Below are 16,288 nucleotides of genomic sequence, written 5' to 3' on the forward strand. Positions count from 1 at the left end.
TCATGGCAAAGTTTTATGCTTTTAAAAGTTTATGCATAAAACTTTTAAAGAAAAAAAAATTCAATATTCACAGTAAAGAAAAAAAAACATTCAATATTCATAGTGGGACTCTGGGGAGTGGGCAATGCTAGGTTTTGGTTGACAGGACACATGCAGCCCAGGCTTTCTGTTCCCCTGCAGGACCCTCTTCAAGGGACAGCAGGGACCTGGCAGGATGGCAGCCAGTGATGTGGCTGTAGGCATCATCTTCCTGGCACAGACTGTGGTTGGAGCTCTGGGCAATTCCTCTCTTCTCCTCCATTACCTAGTTCTTTACTTCACTGGGTGCAGGGTAAGACACACAGACTTGATTCTTCAGCACTTGGTTGTCGCCAACTTGTTAACCCTCCTGTGTAGAGGTGTTCCCCAGACAGTGGCAGCTTTCAATTTAGAAATCTCCCTTGGTGATTTTGGATGCAAACTATTGTTCTGTCTTCATAGGGTGGGCAGGGCCATGTCCATTGTAACCATGTGCCTTCTGAGTGTCTTCCAGGCCATCACCATAAACCCCAATGAATCCAGGTGGGCAGGACTTAAAGTGAAAATTCCCAAGTACGTTGGCTTTTCCATGTACCTGAGTTGGATCATGTACCTGCTTATTAATATTTTTAATCTTATGTATATGACTGGGAAATGGAACAACACAACAATGACAGACCTAAAAGATTTTGGATACTGTTCTGCTGTTCATCCTGACTTAACCACAGGTTCACTGTTTGTAGCATTGCTAACCTTCCCTGATGCCCTGTGTGTGGGGCTCATGTTCTGGGCCAGCAGCTCCATGGTGCTCATCCTGCACAGGCACAAGCAGAGAATGCAGCACATTCACAAGACCAGCTCCCTCAGGTCCTCCCCTGAGTCCAGAGCCACCCAAACCATCCTTCTCCTGGTGAGCACCTTTGTCTCCTTTTACACACTTTCCTGTGTCTTTCAAAGTTGTGTGACTGTTATTAATAATCCCAACTGGCTCCTGGTGAACACAGCTGCAATAGTCTCTGGGTGTTTCCCAGCTGTCAGCCCCTTCTTGCTCATGAGTCAAGACTCCAGTGCATCCAGACTTTCTTTTGCCTGGAAACAGAATAGTAAACCTCCTATTCTTACGATGAACATAAAAATTTTAAGTTTTTGCACAACACTTATTTATTTATTCATTTGAATCCATAAAATTTGAAGCCTAATTATACACATGGGAATGGTGATTTTCACACATGCACTCATATATTTGAACTGGCCTGTTGATTCTTGCTGGGTGGCCTGGATCATCTGGCAGCTTGACCTGGTGAGGTTCACGCATTCCTGAGGACTTTCATGGTGCATATGGGGGTTGTATCAAGGTGCCTTTGGCCAGAAGCCTGAACTCCTGCCTGAAACAAGCACAAATTCACCAGCCATTAATTCTTTCTCTTTGCCTAGAGTAAGCATTCCTTCCTGTCCCCTCTCCTTACATCCTGTTTTTTTTTTTTGATTGGTATGAATGTGTGGATAATAAGGGGAACTTCATGCTATGATGACTTCTCCTGGCAAGTTGGATGCTCACATCTCTAGGAGTGAAGTAGAAAACTCAAGTCTCCAGCATAGAGGATGAAGATATTGACCTGCAGTTTAAGAAAAGCCCTGCTGAGTCTCACAAGGCACTGCTCTTCCTCTGTGCTGTTCTTTGGTGCCTTCCATTATCAGGGGCTCCCTCCTTCCATTAGGCTGCATCACCACAAGTGGAATTCCAGTCTATGCCTGTCCTAAGCCTTGGCACTCTGGTGTTCCAGTCAGGACTTCACCATCTGCACATTACTGTGCATGCAAACTGGTTTGCTCCTGTGCTGACATTCCAGACAGCAATCACTAGCACCCACCTCAGCCCTGAGAAGGGTCACTGAGTGACTGCATCCAGCTATAGGACATGGAGCAGAAAATATGGCTGAGGACTGAAGAATTCTTCTGTTTGCAGATATTTGACAAAACAGTGGTCAAATTTCCTGATCTATCCCAAAACTGTTCACTGTTATGCCAAGTTAGTTTATTAGACATGCTCTGTTCTCACCTCCTTTTTAAGGAAAAGTTCAACAAACTTTTTTCATGTGATCATGTATCACGGAGGAATAATGGTCTTAATTTTATGGAAAGCAGGAGGTTATACTGCAGGGGGAAATTGTAACCACTCCACCCTCTTTTAAAAGAGTAAGCATTTCTTTTAAATAGTTTTCATCGTCAGTTTGTCCTTGGCGTCAATGTAAGAATGCAGAATGTCTAATTTCTTACTACTAAGCAATTCATATAAAATATATAAGTATCTTCTTCCCCACATATATTTGTACCTTCATGTCCTTGTAGAAGACCTTGATGATTCAAATACTGGTATGGGCCCATTGCAATATTTACACCTGCTTTCAGATTGACAGCACATGAGAATTTTTCAAGCCACAGAGTCATTTTCAAAATTTGAACAGTTTATTTCATAACCAATCTTTGACCAGCTCTGATGTAGGTGTTCTATGACTTGAACATGATTCATGCCCCAAATCTGCTGTGCTAATGCAGAGATACTCAGGGGTGAAATGATTGCATTGTGAGGGGTGTAACTTGATCAGTGTACCCCAGTTTGAATGGACTGACTGGGTGGTAACTGTAGGCAGGTGTGTTGTGGTTGGGGGAGGCAGGTCACTGGAGACATGCACTGGAAGGGGGGGATCTTCCCTGTAGCTCCTTACCACCTTTCCAGTCTCTCTGCTTCCTGGATGCCACGAGGGGAGCAGATTCCCTCCACCATGCCATCTCTTCGTGATAGTCTGCATCACCTTGGGCCCAGAGCAATAGAGTGAGTCTTCCATCCACTGAGATCTCTGGTACCATGAGCACAAATGATCTTTTCCTCCTCTAGGTAGTTCTTGTTGGGTGTCTTGGTCACAGCAATGAAAAGCTGACTCAAGCAGCCTGTATATAATTTGGGTCACTTTGTTCTTTGCATTTCAAGAGGTTCTGTATTATCATTCCTTTAAGGACTGGACTTTTGGTTGTTCCCTAATAAGAAATGAGGGCATGTGGTTACTGTTTAGAGCTTATAGCTCTATTGGTAGCCCTGAGTACTATAATGTCATTCTGTTGAATATCTCAAGACTTGGCTTGACCTGGGTCTCTGGTTCTGGTTTCCTAGATTGCAAAAAAGAGATGTATATACAAAAGAAATTAAAATGCCAAATCCATTAAAGAAATCAAAATACCAAATAATCTTTATATTTTAAATGTGTAAATGTATATGTATATATATTATATATATGTATATATATATATATATAATGTAAATATACAGTTGTGCATATATATAACTTGAATTAGGTTTATTATGCACCAAAGAATAATTTTAGAAAATTGTAACAAATAGAAATTTCAGATTTAGATAACAGTTTCAACAATGGCAAATGATTTAGCATAAAATTTGCTTTCTGTTGCTTTTTCTTCCTAATCTTGTTGGTTCATTTGTAAAATTATGTGAAATGTATTTTTATATATATTCTCTTTTCTCTGATGCTTCTGTGTTAGCTATTTCTTTTGAAGGGAATATCAGTATTTGTATATTCAGACACTATTTGCCTTTGAAAAATGAAACTTATCTTATATGTTTCATATAATTGAATGTTATGGAAAACCATGAACAACAAATTTTCTCATTATGACACCCATTCTATTTAAGTTTCTAAGTTGATTTCTGTTGTTATTTCCAAGATGCTACATTTCATATTTTCAAAAACTGACCAGAGTGTGCACTTATTTAATACATTCACTGTCCACCTTGACATTATGTAAATGGGATAAGAATCTTTTGCTGCAGCTGATTTTTAAATTACTGATATGTATTTTAAATGATTTTATGTACAGGCTAGGCATGTGATGTCAGTGAACTTTCACAAGTGGAGTCCATTCCCCTATATGCAGCTCCTATATAGGAAGACAACACCTCAGTCTGAGATGCTCTCTCAGAGCATCCCCAAGAGTGATGAGTACATGACAGCCCAGGTCACTTTCACCTCTCTCCTACTTTATACAAATGAGAGTTCAAAATGAACTCTTTTATATTTGACGGTACAAAATCCAGGTGCTCTCAAATTAGCATTTTTCAATGTGGTAGAGGGTGGGATTCAACCATGGGAATAGCAAATAATTAAGCATTCTTATTTTTAAGGAACATTTTCATATTTTTTCTTTGTACTTTACTGGTGTACATGCTACTGGAGTTCACTGAAGTAATTATAGCAGCAAAAATATAATTTGCTCATTTCAGTCCACAGGACTTCTCCTTTCCCTGCCTTGTACATCCCCCTCTTCCTTTTTCTCTACTCCACTAGTCTTCCTTCTATTTATTTATAGTCTTTTTAAAATCAGTGCTTTATGGATACACATGCAGATGAGATCCACTGTGGTATACATGCATATGCATAAAATATTTTGGTCAATCTCATTCCACTGTTGCACTCTTTTCCAGGCCCTCCTCCTTCACCCTCAATCCCTACCTCTATCTACTCCACTGATCTCTCCTTTACTTTCATGGGACCCCTCACTCCATTTTTTTTCTGAGTTTTGTTTTAGTTTTTCCATATGAGAGAGAGAGCAATTATCCTTTGACCTTGTGAGTCACATTTTCTTTATCAAGTCATCTATTGACAAGCATCTGGGCTATTAAGCGTTGACAAGGCAGTGTCTACATAGTATGATAATTTTTGTTTGTTTGGATAAATAGGGACAGTGGAGTCATATGGTTGTTCCATTCCTAGTTTAAAAAAAAAATTTTTGTAGTTGTAGATAGACAGAATGTCTTTATTTTAGCTGTTTATTTTTATGTGGTGCTAAGGGTCGAACCTAGTGCCTTACACATGCTCAATAAGTGCTCTGCCTCTGAGCTACAGCCCCAGCCTTCCATTCCTAGTTTTGGGATGAATCTCCATCCTTCTTTCTAGAGTGATCACACTAATTTGCAGTCCCATGAGCAATGTACAAGTGTAACTTTTCTCCCACATCCTCAGCAGCATGTATTTTTATTTATATTCTTGAAAATTGTTGTTCTGACTGGAGTGAGTTGAAATCTTAGTGTAGTTTTAATTTGCATTTCCCTCATTGTAGAGATGCTAAATACTCTTTTTCATAAATTTGTTGGTCATGTCGTCTTTTGAGAAGTGTCTGCATAGTTCTTTGCCCATTTATTATTTGTTTTATTTGTGACTTTTTTTAGTATATATATATATATATATATATATATATATATATATATATATATATATATATTCTGATGTAGGGCAGATGAGGATGGACACCCAAGAAATTTTCAGGAAGCAGGTTTATTTAAGCTACAGTGGTCCAGAGGGCTAATAACTAAATATCTCTGGGTCCCGGTTCTGGGAATTCTTTTAGATTTAAACTCATTGGGATGGTCATATGACAGAGAATGGGTACATAACAGTTACTCTTTGAACCATATTCTTGGGCTAGCAGAGGTTTTCACACATTTTGTCTGCAAACCTGGATTTACAAGAAAGAGGAAGCTTCAAAACCACATTTAGCTCTCTGTAGAGCTCCTGTGAAATCCCCTTGGTAGTCTATGTGAAAATCTTGTTGACTAGGAGAGAAGTTTAGTGATGGAAAGTCTCTTTTGGGGGCTTCTCCAATTCTTTTGGGAGCTACTTCAATTCTGGATATAAATGCCCTATTTGAGAAGCAGGTGGCAAAGATTTCTCCCATTCTGTAGGCTCTGTCTTCATATTCTTGATTGTTTTCCTTTGCTGCATATAAACTTTTTAATTTGATTCTCTCCCTCTTATTGATTTTTGGTTTTATTTCTAGAAGTTTAGGATTCCTTTTTAGACATTTTAATATTTTATTTTTTGGTTCTTTTCATTAATATAAGAGTGTTGAATCAATTTTTGTGTAATTATATGCATAGAATATACCTTATTCTAATGAGGAATTCTATTTTTGTGGATGTACAAGATGAGAATCATTATGGTGTATTCATATTTGTACAAAGGAAGATTATGTCAGATTCATTTTTAGGAGTCTTTTTAAGGATGTTAGTGCCTATGCCCGAATGTTGATCCCAGAACCACTTTGAGTTGACTTTTGGGCAGGGTGAGAGACTGGGATCTAGTTTCAATCTTCTGCATAGGGGTATCCAGTTTTTTTTAGCACCATTTGTTAACAAGGCTGTTTTTTTTCCAACATATATTTTTGGCACCATTGTGAAGTATCAGATGACTGTATAAATACAGGTTTTTCTGTGTCTTCTATTTTATTGGGTTTCATGTCTACTTTGAGACCAATACCATGCTGTTTTGTTTCTGTACTTCTGCAGTTTAATTTCAGATCTGGTATTGTGATACTTCCTGCATCACTCTTCTTACCTAGGATTGTTTGTCTATTCTGGGTCTCTTATTCTTCCAAATAAATTTTAGGACTGTTTTTTTCTATTTCTCTGAAGAATGTCATGCTATTTTCATGGGGATTGAAGCAAATGTGTATAATACTTTGGCAATATGTTCATTTTGACAATATTAACCTTGCCTATCCAAGAACATGGGAGGACTTTACATCATCTACAAGTCTTCAATTTCTTTACTAAGTATTTTATAATTTTCATTGAAGAAATTTTTCACCTCCTTGGTTTATTTTCAAGTGTTCATTCATTGTTTATTTTTAGGAGGTCATTGTGAATGAGGTGATTTTCTTGGTTGCTTTCTCATCAGATTTATTATTGGTGTACAGAAAAGTGATTCATTTATGAATGTTGATCTTATATCCTGCTACTTTGCTAAGTATGCTTATCAGCTCTAGAAATCTCTGAGGGAGTTTTTTTCGGGGGGGGGTCTTCTAACTGTAGGATCATTCCATTTAGCAGAAATCATTGGATTCCTTTTTTTATTTGTACTCTTTAATTTCCTTCTCTTGCCTTATTGCTCTGGTTAGAGTTTCAAGGACTACATTGAATAGGAGTGGTGAGAGTGGACATCCTTCTCTTTGGTTTACAAAGGAAATGCTTTTAGTTTTTCTATGTTCAGTACAATGCTATTGTTATGTTGGTCATATATAGCCTTTACAATGTTGAGATAAGTTTCTTCTATTCCTAACTTCTCCAGTACTTCACAGATGAATGGGTACCAGACTTTGCCAAATGCCTTTTCTGCATCTATTGAGATAATCATATGATTCTTGTCCTTAACTGTGTTTATGTGGAGAATTACATTGATTGATTTGCACATGTTGAACCAATCTTGTGTCTGTGGGTTGAAACCTGCTTGATCATGGTGTACTATCTTTATGTGTGTTTCATGTGGTTTGCCAATATTTTATTAAGTATTTTTGCATATATGTTCATCAGGGATAGATAGCTGAGGTTTTCTTTCCTTGATGTGTCTTTGGTTATGATATCAGGGCGATACTGGATTCATAAAATGAATTTGGCCATGTTCCCTCCTTTTCAATTTCATGAAATAATTTGAGGCAGATGGGCATCAGTTCTTCTTTAAAGGTTTGGTAGAACTCAGATGAGAGTCCATCTGATCCTGGAAAGCTTTTAATTCTGGCTTCAATCTCATTGCTTGATAGTGATCTAAGTTTTCTATACCCTCATGGTTCAATTTGTGAAGGTCCTGTGTATCTAGAAATCTGTTAATATCTTTAAGACTTCATGGTTTATTGAAGTATAAAATTCCAACATTGCTTCTACTGATCTTTTGGATCTCAGAGTGTCTGTGGTGATGTGTCCTCTGTTGCCAGCACCACTTTGAGAGAAGACATTAATTTCTATTTGCTACAATCTCTTCACAGCAAAGACAAGTACTAATCAACCTTAGGAAAACAAAAGTTGATCCTGTTCCACGATTACTGTAATCCAGGCATAAAATTGTAATAATGTTCTGGAATAAAATGAGAGATTAGTTATTAAGATAGACAAATTCCTATTACATTTTATAGGGGCAGAAAATGAGAAAGTAAAAATCGGGGAAGAAGAGAAACCAAAGAAAAAAGGAAAAAGAAAAGCCAGAAAAGCATAATACAAACCAAATTAAAAAGAAGAAAAAATATATGGGGGGCAGGATCTGAGGCAGGATCAGGTAAAATAAGAGGGAAAACAGGTGCTAAGAGGAGTGAGATAAACCAGATCTGGGTAACAGATAGAATAATTCCAATTAATGTTTTAAAACAGTAGAAGACATGTAATCAGACGGATTGAGGGCACAGTATCAAATACTGAGGGAAGAACTATCAAATAAAAGTGAAGAGTGAAATTTGTATGATGAAATTGACACTAGACCTATTTACAGTGATCCAAGCCAAGGTGGAGTCTTCCTGGTATGGATTTCATCAGGGTTGGGGGTCTTTAGAAGATGCCTATCACTGTGGAGCCTCCTAGAGCTGCTGGGGCACAGGAGCGACTTCCTGGTGGAATTCCTCACCTGTGAGTTCTTGTTCATCAGCCCAGCGCCTGAGGCTGCATGTTGGGAGGGTGCTGTGCTGCATCTGCTGAGGGTCTCTCCCTGGTGCAGGAGCACAGGATGCAGGGCCCAAGGATGCTTTTCTAACAGTGGGATGCTGTGCACTCGCTCCCCTCATCCAGATCTTCTTTACAGTGGCAGAGAGCCTGGTGTCTGTGTGCAACTGGTGGTAACTGAGATTTCAGACTGTCTGTGGGTGGTTTGTGGTGCAGAAGAGACCCCCTGACTGATGTAGATTGCCAGGACACTGTTTCTACTGCCTGTGGTGGTGAATTGTGAGTGCTGGTTCCCCCCACTCCTGGGATAGAGGGTTGGTTGCTCCACCTGCATCTGATCTCTCACTGCCAAGGGTCCTGAATGGCAGGCATCTCTTCTCCTTGTTGTGATGTCCTCAGGACAGTCATCTCCCCATCTGCAGCCTGAGTCCTCCAGATGCAGGGCCTCTGTTTGCCTTCTATGGCACAGCAGCCTGTCCTGGCTGGTGTAGCTCAGATTTATCTGTCTCCAGGATGGGGATGGGATGTCAGCTGGCCCATCTTTGCCTCAGTTCCCTGTGGAAGTATGTTGAGTGCTGGCTCAGAAATGGCACTCCCAGGAGTGATGAACTCTCAGGTCTGTTCCACTCCACTCCCCTTGTCCAAGGTGAGGGGGAGGGGGAGGCTATTTCAGTAACTTTATCTAGTAGCGATCGCTCCATGATTTCCTTCTGGATGGATTATTGAGACATCCCACTGCAGAGATGTTCCCTCTGGTTTTACTTCATGCTCTCTGACATTGGGGGGAAGCTGTGTTGACTGAATTTATTCCAGGGAGGCTGGCCAGCTGTGGACTCCATGAAGGGCAGCCACCTTGCCTGGCTTTCAGTGCAGAGCTGGGTTAAACTACTCCACCCGCTCACTGGCTTTGCTGTTCCTGTCCTGTTTGATCTTGGTCTGCTTTTATTCCCAGTTTGCTTTTATTTTATTGTCAGGGAAATGAGCTTTTGCTCTTTTTCTCTTTCTCATTCTTCTGCACCCTGTTCCAGTTCAAGGTTAAGGATTCCTGTCCTTATTTTCTCTTCCTGTAACCGAACTTCAAGTGCTTCCAAGTCTTGAGTTGTGCACAATTGATTTTTGGAGTATTTGCTCTGTCAGTACTTACTTTCTGCTCAGCTGTTCTTTCACTGCTTTCCTTGTGTATTGTGGAGAGGCAGGGATTCTGTTTGATTGGCTCTACCATCTTCCTCCTCAAGCATTCTTCTCTTGAGGAGAACCTGGGTGTTTACTCTTGGAATGGATCAATGCTGATCTTGTGGATGATGTTGGTTCTCACAAGAATGGGTCATCTTAGAGCGAGTTCTCTGCTGTGTCTTGCCCACTGTCTTGCCCTGTGATCTCTTCTGTAACATGCTTCCACCATTCCCGTTCCTTCTGATATGAAGCCCTCCCCATAGCTGAGCAGATTCTGGCACCATGTTCTTAATCTCTAGAACTTAATTTCTAGAGCTCAGAAAATTTCTTTTATCAAGATCGACTCTTAGGCCTACAGTTATGTCAATAGAAACAAATTAGAACAACACATGTCTGCCTTTCCAGTTTGGAGTGTCATGGTGGGCACTGCATGTAGATTCTGCAGGGTATTTTGATGATATTTGTAGGTGTTTCCACTGGATAAATATGTAGTGGTGCTCTTGTTGGTCATAGGCTTATACCTAAAATGTTGATATGAATTTCACCTGAGATGAAATTTTAATGAATAATATTATGAATAATTTTAATGAATAATATTAGATGTGTCCCCTCTCCAGTTAATAGTTTCCATTGTGTTAAATATAGTTGTGTATTATAAAACTTCTGAGATGGTAATTTTTTTCTCTAAAGACATTTAAAAATCATTAAAATTTATATCAGCAAGCTATCCAGAACTGTATGTGTTGTTGTATGTGTTGGTAGTGATCTCAATTTTTCAAAAAACAGTGAATTTCAATATGTTCTGAAAAGGTTGATTTGATGTTCTTTCTCTCCTCTGTCACTGCCTCACCCAGGGTAATACCACTTCCTTCCTGAGGTGACTTTCATGTCCAGTCTCCTGTTCCTTTTTCCTCTCCTGACTTATCCATGTCTGGGCACCACACGATCAAGGTCAGTCATGGTGTCTAAAGTCCTCAGTGGGCCAGGATCCTGGGAAGACTGTGGGTAGGCGCCCCAGGACTCTGTCTCCCCATTGACATAGACTGCACTGTCACAGCTGTGTGATGTCATGATTCTCCAGGAATTGTCTAGGGTACACTGAAAGCTTAAACCTCCAGAACACAGCTTGAATGGAAAACTCAAATTAATTGCAGACCTTTTTGGATCTTGGCACAACATCATTCACCCCTCCCCACCCCACCCCCAGGGCATCAGCCATGTGTATGGGCTCCTGCTGCCGCCCGCCCTCCCCTTACGGAAGGCAGGCTGGGCTCTGGGAACCCTGTGTGCCCACTAGGGACCTGTGCTCTCACTGCTGGTTGCCCAGTTATCTTTGCAGCTGCTGACACAGAGGCAGGCAGCCAAGGTCACACCCTTCCAAGGCATTAAAAGACCCTTCCTATTTGCCCCTGAAATTCAAATGGCCACTGTGTCTCTGTTTGTCTTTCTCTCTTTCTCAACTATTTTTTTTCTGATTCTTCATTTTTGCAGGCAGCCATTTAAGATCTAGGACACTGTGGAGAACTTGCATATACCATGGAATTTAGAACATCATTATACAGGCACAGAGCAAGACGCCGTCCCAAATGAGACCGAAAAGACCTTTTCTTCACAGATCAGGTTGATCCTCATCTGTTAAAATATGGACTACAATTAAAAAAGACAACAAAAAACAAGTTTCTGTAAAAGAAGAAAATATGATCTCCAGATCTAGCACACTATTTTTATATGTTTATTTTTTTGATCATTTCTGCATCTCTGTCTTTATCCAATATACTATGTATTTATGTCTGTCTCTTTATCTGTGTGTCTCTCTTTGTATATAATTACGTGTCTTTTGAAGAAATTAAACCTTAATTTTAATAAAATATAATTTCTCATTTTACCCATAATGTGTGTTTTGTATAAAATATTTTCTTATTTTTAGAACACTGGATTTGTCTTTTCTGAAACTATTCATGTTTTCTTAATTATTTGCTTTTTAAATTTACTTGGAGGTGATATTTTTATGAGCAAAAATTGAAGTTTCACTGTTTCACTGTGGCTGAGATAAACTTCAGGTTTATCTCATTTTTCTTTCCCCCTCCAAATTTTACTATTTTAACATCCTCTATTTTTCTAAATACATATGTGTGTTTGTTTTATGTACTCTAGTGTCTTCCCAGGAACTTGTCTACCCTAAATTACTTCCTGTCTATTCTCCTGCTACTAACCCTCTTCATTAGATTTCTCTTTCACATTTCCTAAGATATATTAAGTCTGTTTTCTCACATCCTTCCTCCTCAGCATATTGTCCCTTGCCCCACCCCCAGTTCATTGTCCACCGTCAGAAACTGTAAATCTTTTTACAAAACTACTGATTACATTTTAGATAATATTTGAATCCAACATCTCTGTACATTGAGACTAAACTGTAAACGTCTTCATACAACAAATTGTGCATAGGTGTTATAGTGTTGATATTGGGATCTATTAACATTGTCTTCCCCACAAAGGAGGGATCTACTTTTGTTGTATTATTTTATTTTTGTACTTGGGTTTGAACCCAAGGGCTCTTACCCATTGAGTAACATGCCTAGTGAAAGAAAAGTGACCACAACACTCGGAGCAACCAAAAGATCTTTATTGCAGCAGTGCAACAAAGAGAAAGGAAAGAAGGAGAGAGAGAGAGAGAGAGAGAGAGCGAGCGCAAGATCAAGAGAGAGACAGAGAGCGCATGCAAGAAAGACAAAGAGAGCAAGAGAGAGAGAGCAAGAGAGAGGGGCCCTGGCAGGAGGGAGTTTTTATAGCCCAAATCTAATGGGGCCTCTGGGTCTGCAAGCTGCCTTGTTGGCCCAAGGTGGGGTTAAGTGTTCAGCCTTGAGCAGGGTTGAATGTTCAGACTTGACGCAAACAGGTGATAAAGAACCAGATAGAGGGGGGTTTGAGTGCGTGGGCTATCTTGCAGCCAACATCTGTTCAGCCTGCCCTGCAGACAACACAGTTCAGTCTGCTCTGCACCCAACACCTAGCCCTTTTTATTTTTTATTTTGAGACAGATTTTTCTAAATTGCTTAGGGTTTCAATAAGTTTCTGAGGCTGACCTTGAACTTGTGATCTTCCTACCTCAGCCTCCTGAGTCATTGGGATTATACATGTGTGCCACCATGCCCAGCATGATGGTAATATATTTTATTTAGCATTTTGCCAAAGAGTGTATTATAACTGTTCTTATCAAAGTGGATAATATAATCCAAGTGTGGTGGTGTATGTCTGTAATCCCAGCAACTTAAAAGGTCAAGGCAGAGGAATTGCAAGCTCAAAGCCAGGCTCAGCAACTTAGTGAGGCCCTAAGTAACTTAGCAAGACCCTGTGTCAAAAGAAAAAACAAAAAGGGCGGGGATGTGGCTCAGAATTTAAGCACCCGTGGGTTCAATCCTTAGTACCAAAACCAAAACCAGAAAACAAAGTTGGAATCATGGGCAACTATGAAAGATGATGGATAAGTTAATCCGTTTGTCCTAGTAACCATTTTACTATGCACCTTGATGTCTCATGTTGTCTTCCATAAACACACACAGTAAAATTACTTATTTATGATATTGAACAAAGTACTTGGATAGAGATTTTTCTAAAAGAGACATGCAAATGGCCTGCATAATTTTCCATGAAACAATGCTCAGAATCACCAATCACCAGGGAGATTTACAAAGCCATGCAGAGGTATTCCATCACAACTGTTAGGATGGGTGATTCCAAGAGACAGAGTAAGCGTTGGGAAATACCCGGAGAAGGGAGCACTTTGTGTTCTGTAGGAGTCTACATGAACTGGCAGAGCCACCATGGAAAACAGTAAGAAAATCCCTCTGAAATGGGAAAGTGAAACTTACATGTGCTGCAGCAATGTCACTTCTGGATGAACTTCTAAAGGAAAGAATTCAGTGCCTCAAAGAGACAGCTGTGTTTCTATGTTCCCGTGGCATCATCCACAACAGGAAGGACACAGAAGCAAACTAAGTGTCCATCAGGGGATGTGTGCGTATCGAAAATGTGATGTTTCTCTTTAAAAAAATGGGATATTATGGAGTCTTCTAAATAAGGAAACACTGTTGTAACATGGAGTATGGATGTCAGGTGCATTCCTAAGTTACAGAAAATAAGGAAACATATGGAAAAATACGGTAATGGAAAGAGACAAGCAACACTTGGAGATACAGCACCAGTGTGGTCTCAGTGGTGTTTTCTTCAAAGGCTGAGCACAGGGTTTAAATAACTTCCAGTTTTACAGGTGGATTCTCACAGAGCAACATTTGATAGTGAGATATTTGTGTGTTTGTGATCCAATGGTGACCTCTGCTGTTCAGGGTTACAACTGGGTGTGGGATTTTTTTTCAACATATATATTTTTTAGTTGTAGTTGGACACAATACCTTTATTTTATTTATTTATTTTTATGTGGTGCTGAGGATCCAACCCAGCGCCTGGCATGTGCTAGATGAGCACTCTACCGCGGAGCCAGTAGCTGTATCAGCAAACAGTAGCTGCCAGTACCCTAGGCAGGGCAGCCATCCCACCAAGACTGAGTCAATTTCTTTTTTTTTAAATTTTTAATATTTATTTTTCAGTTTTCGGCGGATACAACATCTTTGTGTGTGGTGCTGAGGATCGAACCGGAGCCGCACGCATGCCAGGCGAGCGCGCTACTACTTGAGCCACATCCCCAGCCCTGAGTCAATTTCTTTAGATAAATATGACACCAGACTTCACCAAGGTCCAAATTCTTGGATTAGTACTCCTGAGACCATTCCATTCTTTTCATGAACAAAGAGGTTGAAAGTCTCAGGGCTGGAGTCTCAGAGAGTTTGGCCTTGATTATCTGAAAGACCACCTCCTGGCTTGGTTCCTACGCAAGGGGGGCTTATTTCTCTCCTTTAAAGGTCTCAGACCTGGGTCTAGCCAAGTCTGAGAATCCAGGGATAGATATTCTGCAGAACCCTGCTGTTCCTAGGAATTCTTGGACTTTTCAATTTGTGGTGGGGGTAGGGAGGGCACAGACTGCATGTTTTCTCTCAGTTCCCAGCGTTCACCATTTCTGCATGATGTTAAAACCTAAGTGTTTAACCTATCTCTAATAGATCTGTGCCTTTGTCTTTGCTATCATTTTGCCTTTGTTCCTTGTAGGCACTGAGCCTGTGTTTAGCTGGCTAGCAGAAGGTCATCAACACATTGTAACAAGACCCAGTTTAGTTCTTGTCCTGGGAACACTGCTAAGTCAGCAGCTGAGGCTCCACTGAAGAGTGAGGGGAGTTTTTGAACCCTTGGGGGAGTCTTGGCTGAGTGAACTGTTCTGTCTGGCTGACTGAACTGTTCTGTCCTGGTGTGTGGATTTTCCCATTTGAACGCAAACGACTATTGGCTGACAGGTGCCACCTAGAGGCAGAAAAAGGCATCTTTTAAGTCCAGGCAAGTAAACCATTCAGAAGTGGAGGGGATTAGCCCAATCAAGGTGTTTGGGTTAGGTACTGCTAAGGGTATTGTGACTCTTGCCTCATTTATGACTCTTAAGTCCTGCTGGATGGTATTCATGGGTCCCTGGTTTCTTTAAAGGCAACAATGGAGTATTCCAGGGTAACTGACATTTTATTAAAAGTCTGTGTTGAAGCAATATGTCTAATGATCCTGGATTCCCACTTGGGCCCCTTGGGAATGGAGTTCTGTCATAATTTCACAGGCTGAGCCTCCTGTTTAAAATCAATAATGGGAGCATGATGTTTGGCTAAACGGGGGGGGGGTCCCTTTAGCTCATACCAGTGGGTATTTAACTTCTAATTCAGTAAGAATGATCTTCTCCTTTGGAATGGAGCAGTATAGGCACCATTTTTTTTTCTACTCACAGCAAGAGTAGTTCTGCTAATTCTAGCTGGGTGGGTCCATTGGCAGAGAAGGAAACTTGGGCCCCCATTTTGGCAAGCAGATCTCTTTCCATCAAAGGGATGGGCAGTCTGGTAGGTAAAACAATTCAAACATCATTTCATGGCCTCCTAACTGATATTGCTGGGGACCACAAGGGGCCTATGGGTCTGGGCACCTGTGGCCCCAATGATTGTGTTTCCTTCCCTGAGAAGGGGACTACTTGTTGGGTGACCATGGAATGTTCATTGTCTTTGTCTACCATGAAGTTCATTTGTTGACCCCCTACTCTAATTCTGATCACAGGCTCTCAGAGGCCTAATCGGAGAAAGCGCAGTCCCCCTTAGTTGGATTTTTCTCCCTGCTAGGCCAATCAGGTTGGTGCTGGGTGTCTCAGGTTGATATCAGCCTTGTGAGCCAACTGTTTCTCAGGGAGGCTAGGGCATTCATTTTTCTAGTGACCCCTTTCCCTGCAATATGCATGTTGATAGTGACCAAGGGGGTTCCTTTTTCCTTTGTGGGACCTCTTGACTGATGGGGTGGTCCTGCTGGGGGTGCAGACCTTGATGGGGCCAGCTATTTGGTCATGATTGACAAGAATTTTGTTTGCTACTTCTAGCAGCTCTGTGGCATTTCTCCCTGTGAACTCCTCTAACTTTAGTGATTTCTTCTGGATGTCTGACTGAGCTTGCCCCAACAAGTCTGCATTACTATTCA

At 40.6% G+C, this 16,288-nt stretch overlaps 1 protein-coding gene across 1 annotated transcript; it reads left to right on the forward strand.

Moving 5' to 3' along the window:
* The first annotated feature begins 214 nt into the window (after positions 1 to 214).
* Positions 215 to 15,918, forward strand: LOC124107759 (vomeronasal type-1 receptor 4-like). The gene is made up of 2 exons (XM_046465967.1): positions 215 to 1,121; positions 15,878 to 15,918. The coding sequence occupies exons 1-2, from the start codon at positions 215 to 217 to the stop codon at positions 15,916 to 15,918; spliced, it is 948 nt and encodes a 315-aa protein (XP_046321923.1).
* Positions 15,919 to 16,288: the final 370 nt, after the last annotated feature.

Source organism: Marmota monax, unplaced genomic scaffold (assembly GCF_021218885.2).
Source record: "Marmota monax isolate L192 unplaced genomic scaffold, Marmota_monax_Labrador192_F-V1.1 WCK01_AAM20220418_F8-fsc00160, whole genome shotgun sequence".
NCBI classification, from domain to species: domain Eukaryota; kingdom Metazoa; phylum Chordata; class Mammalia; order Rodentia; family Sciuridae; genus Marmota; species Marmota monax.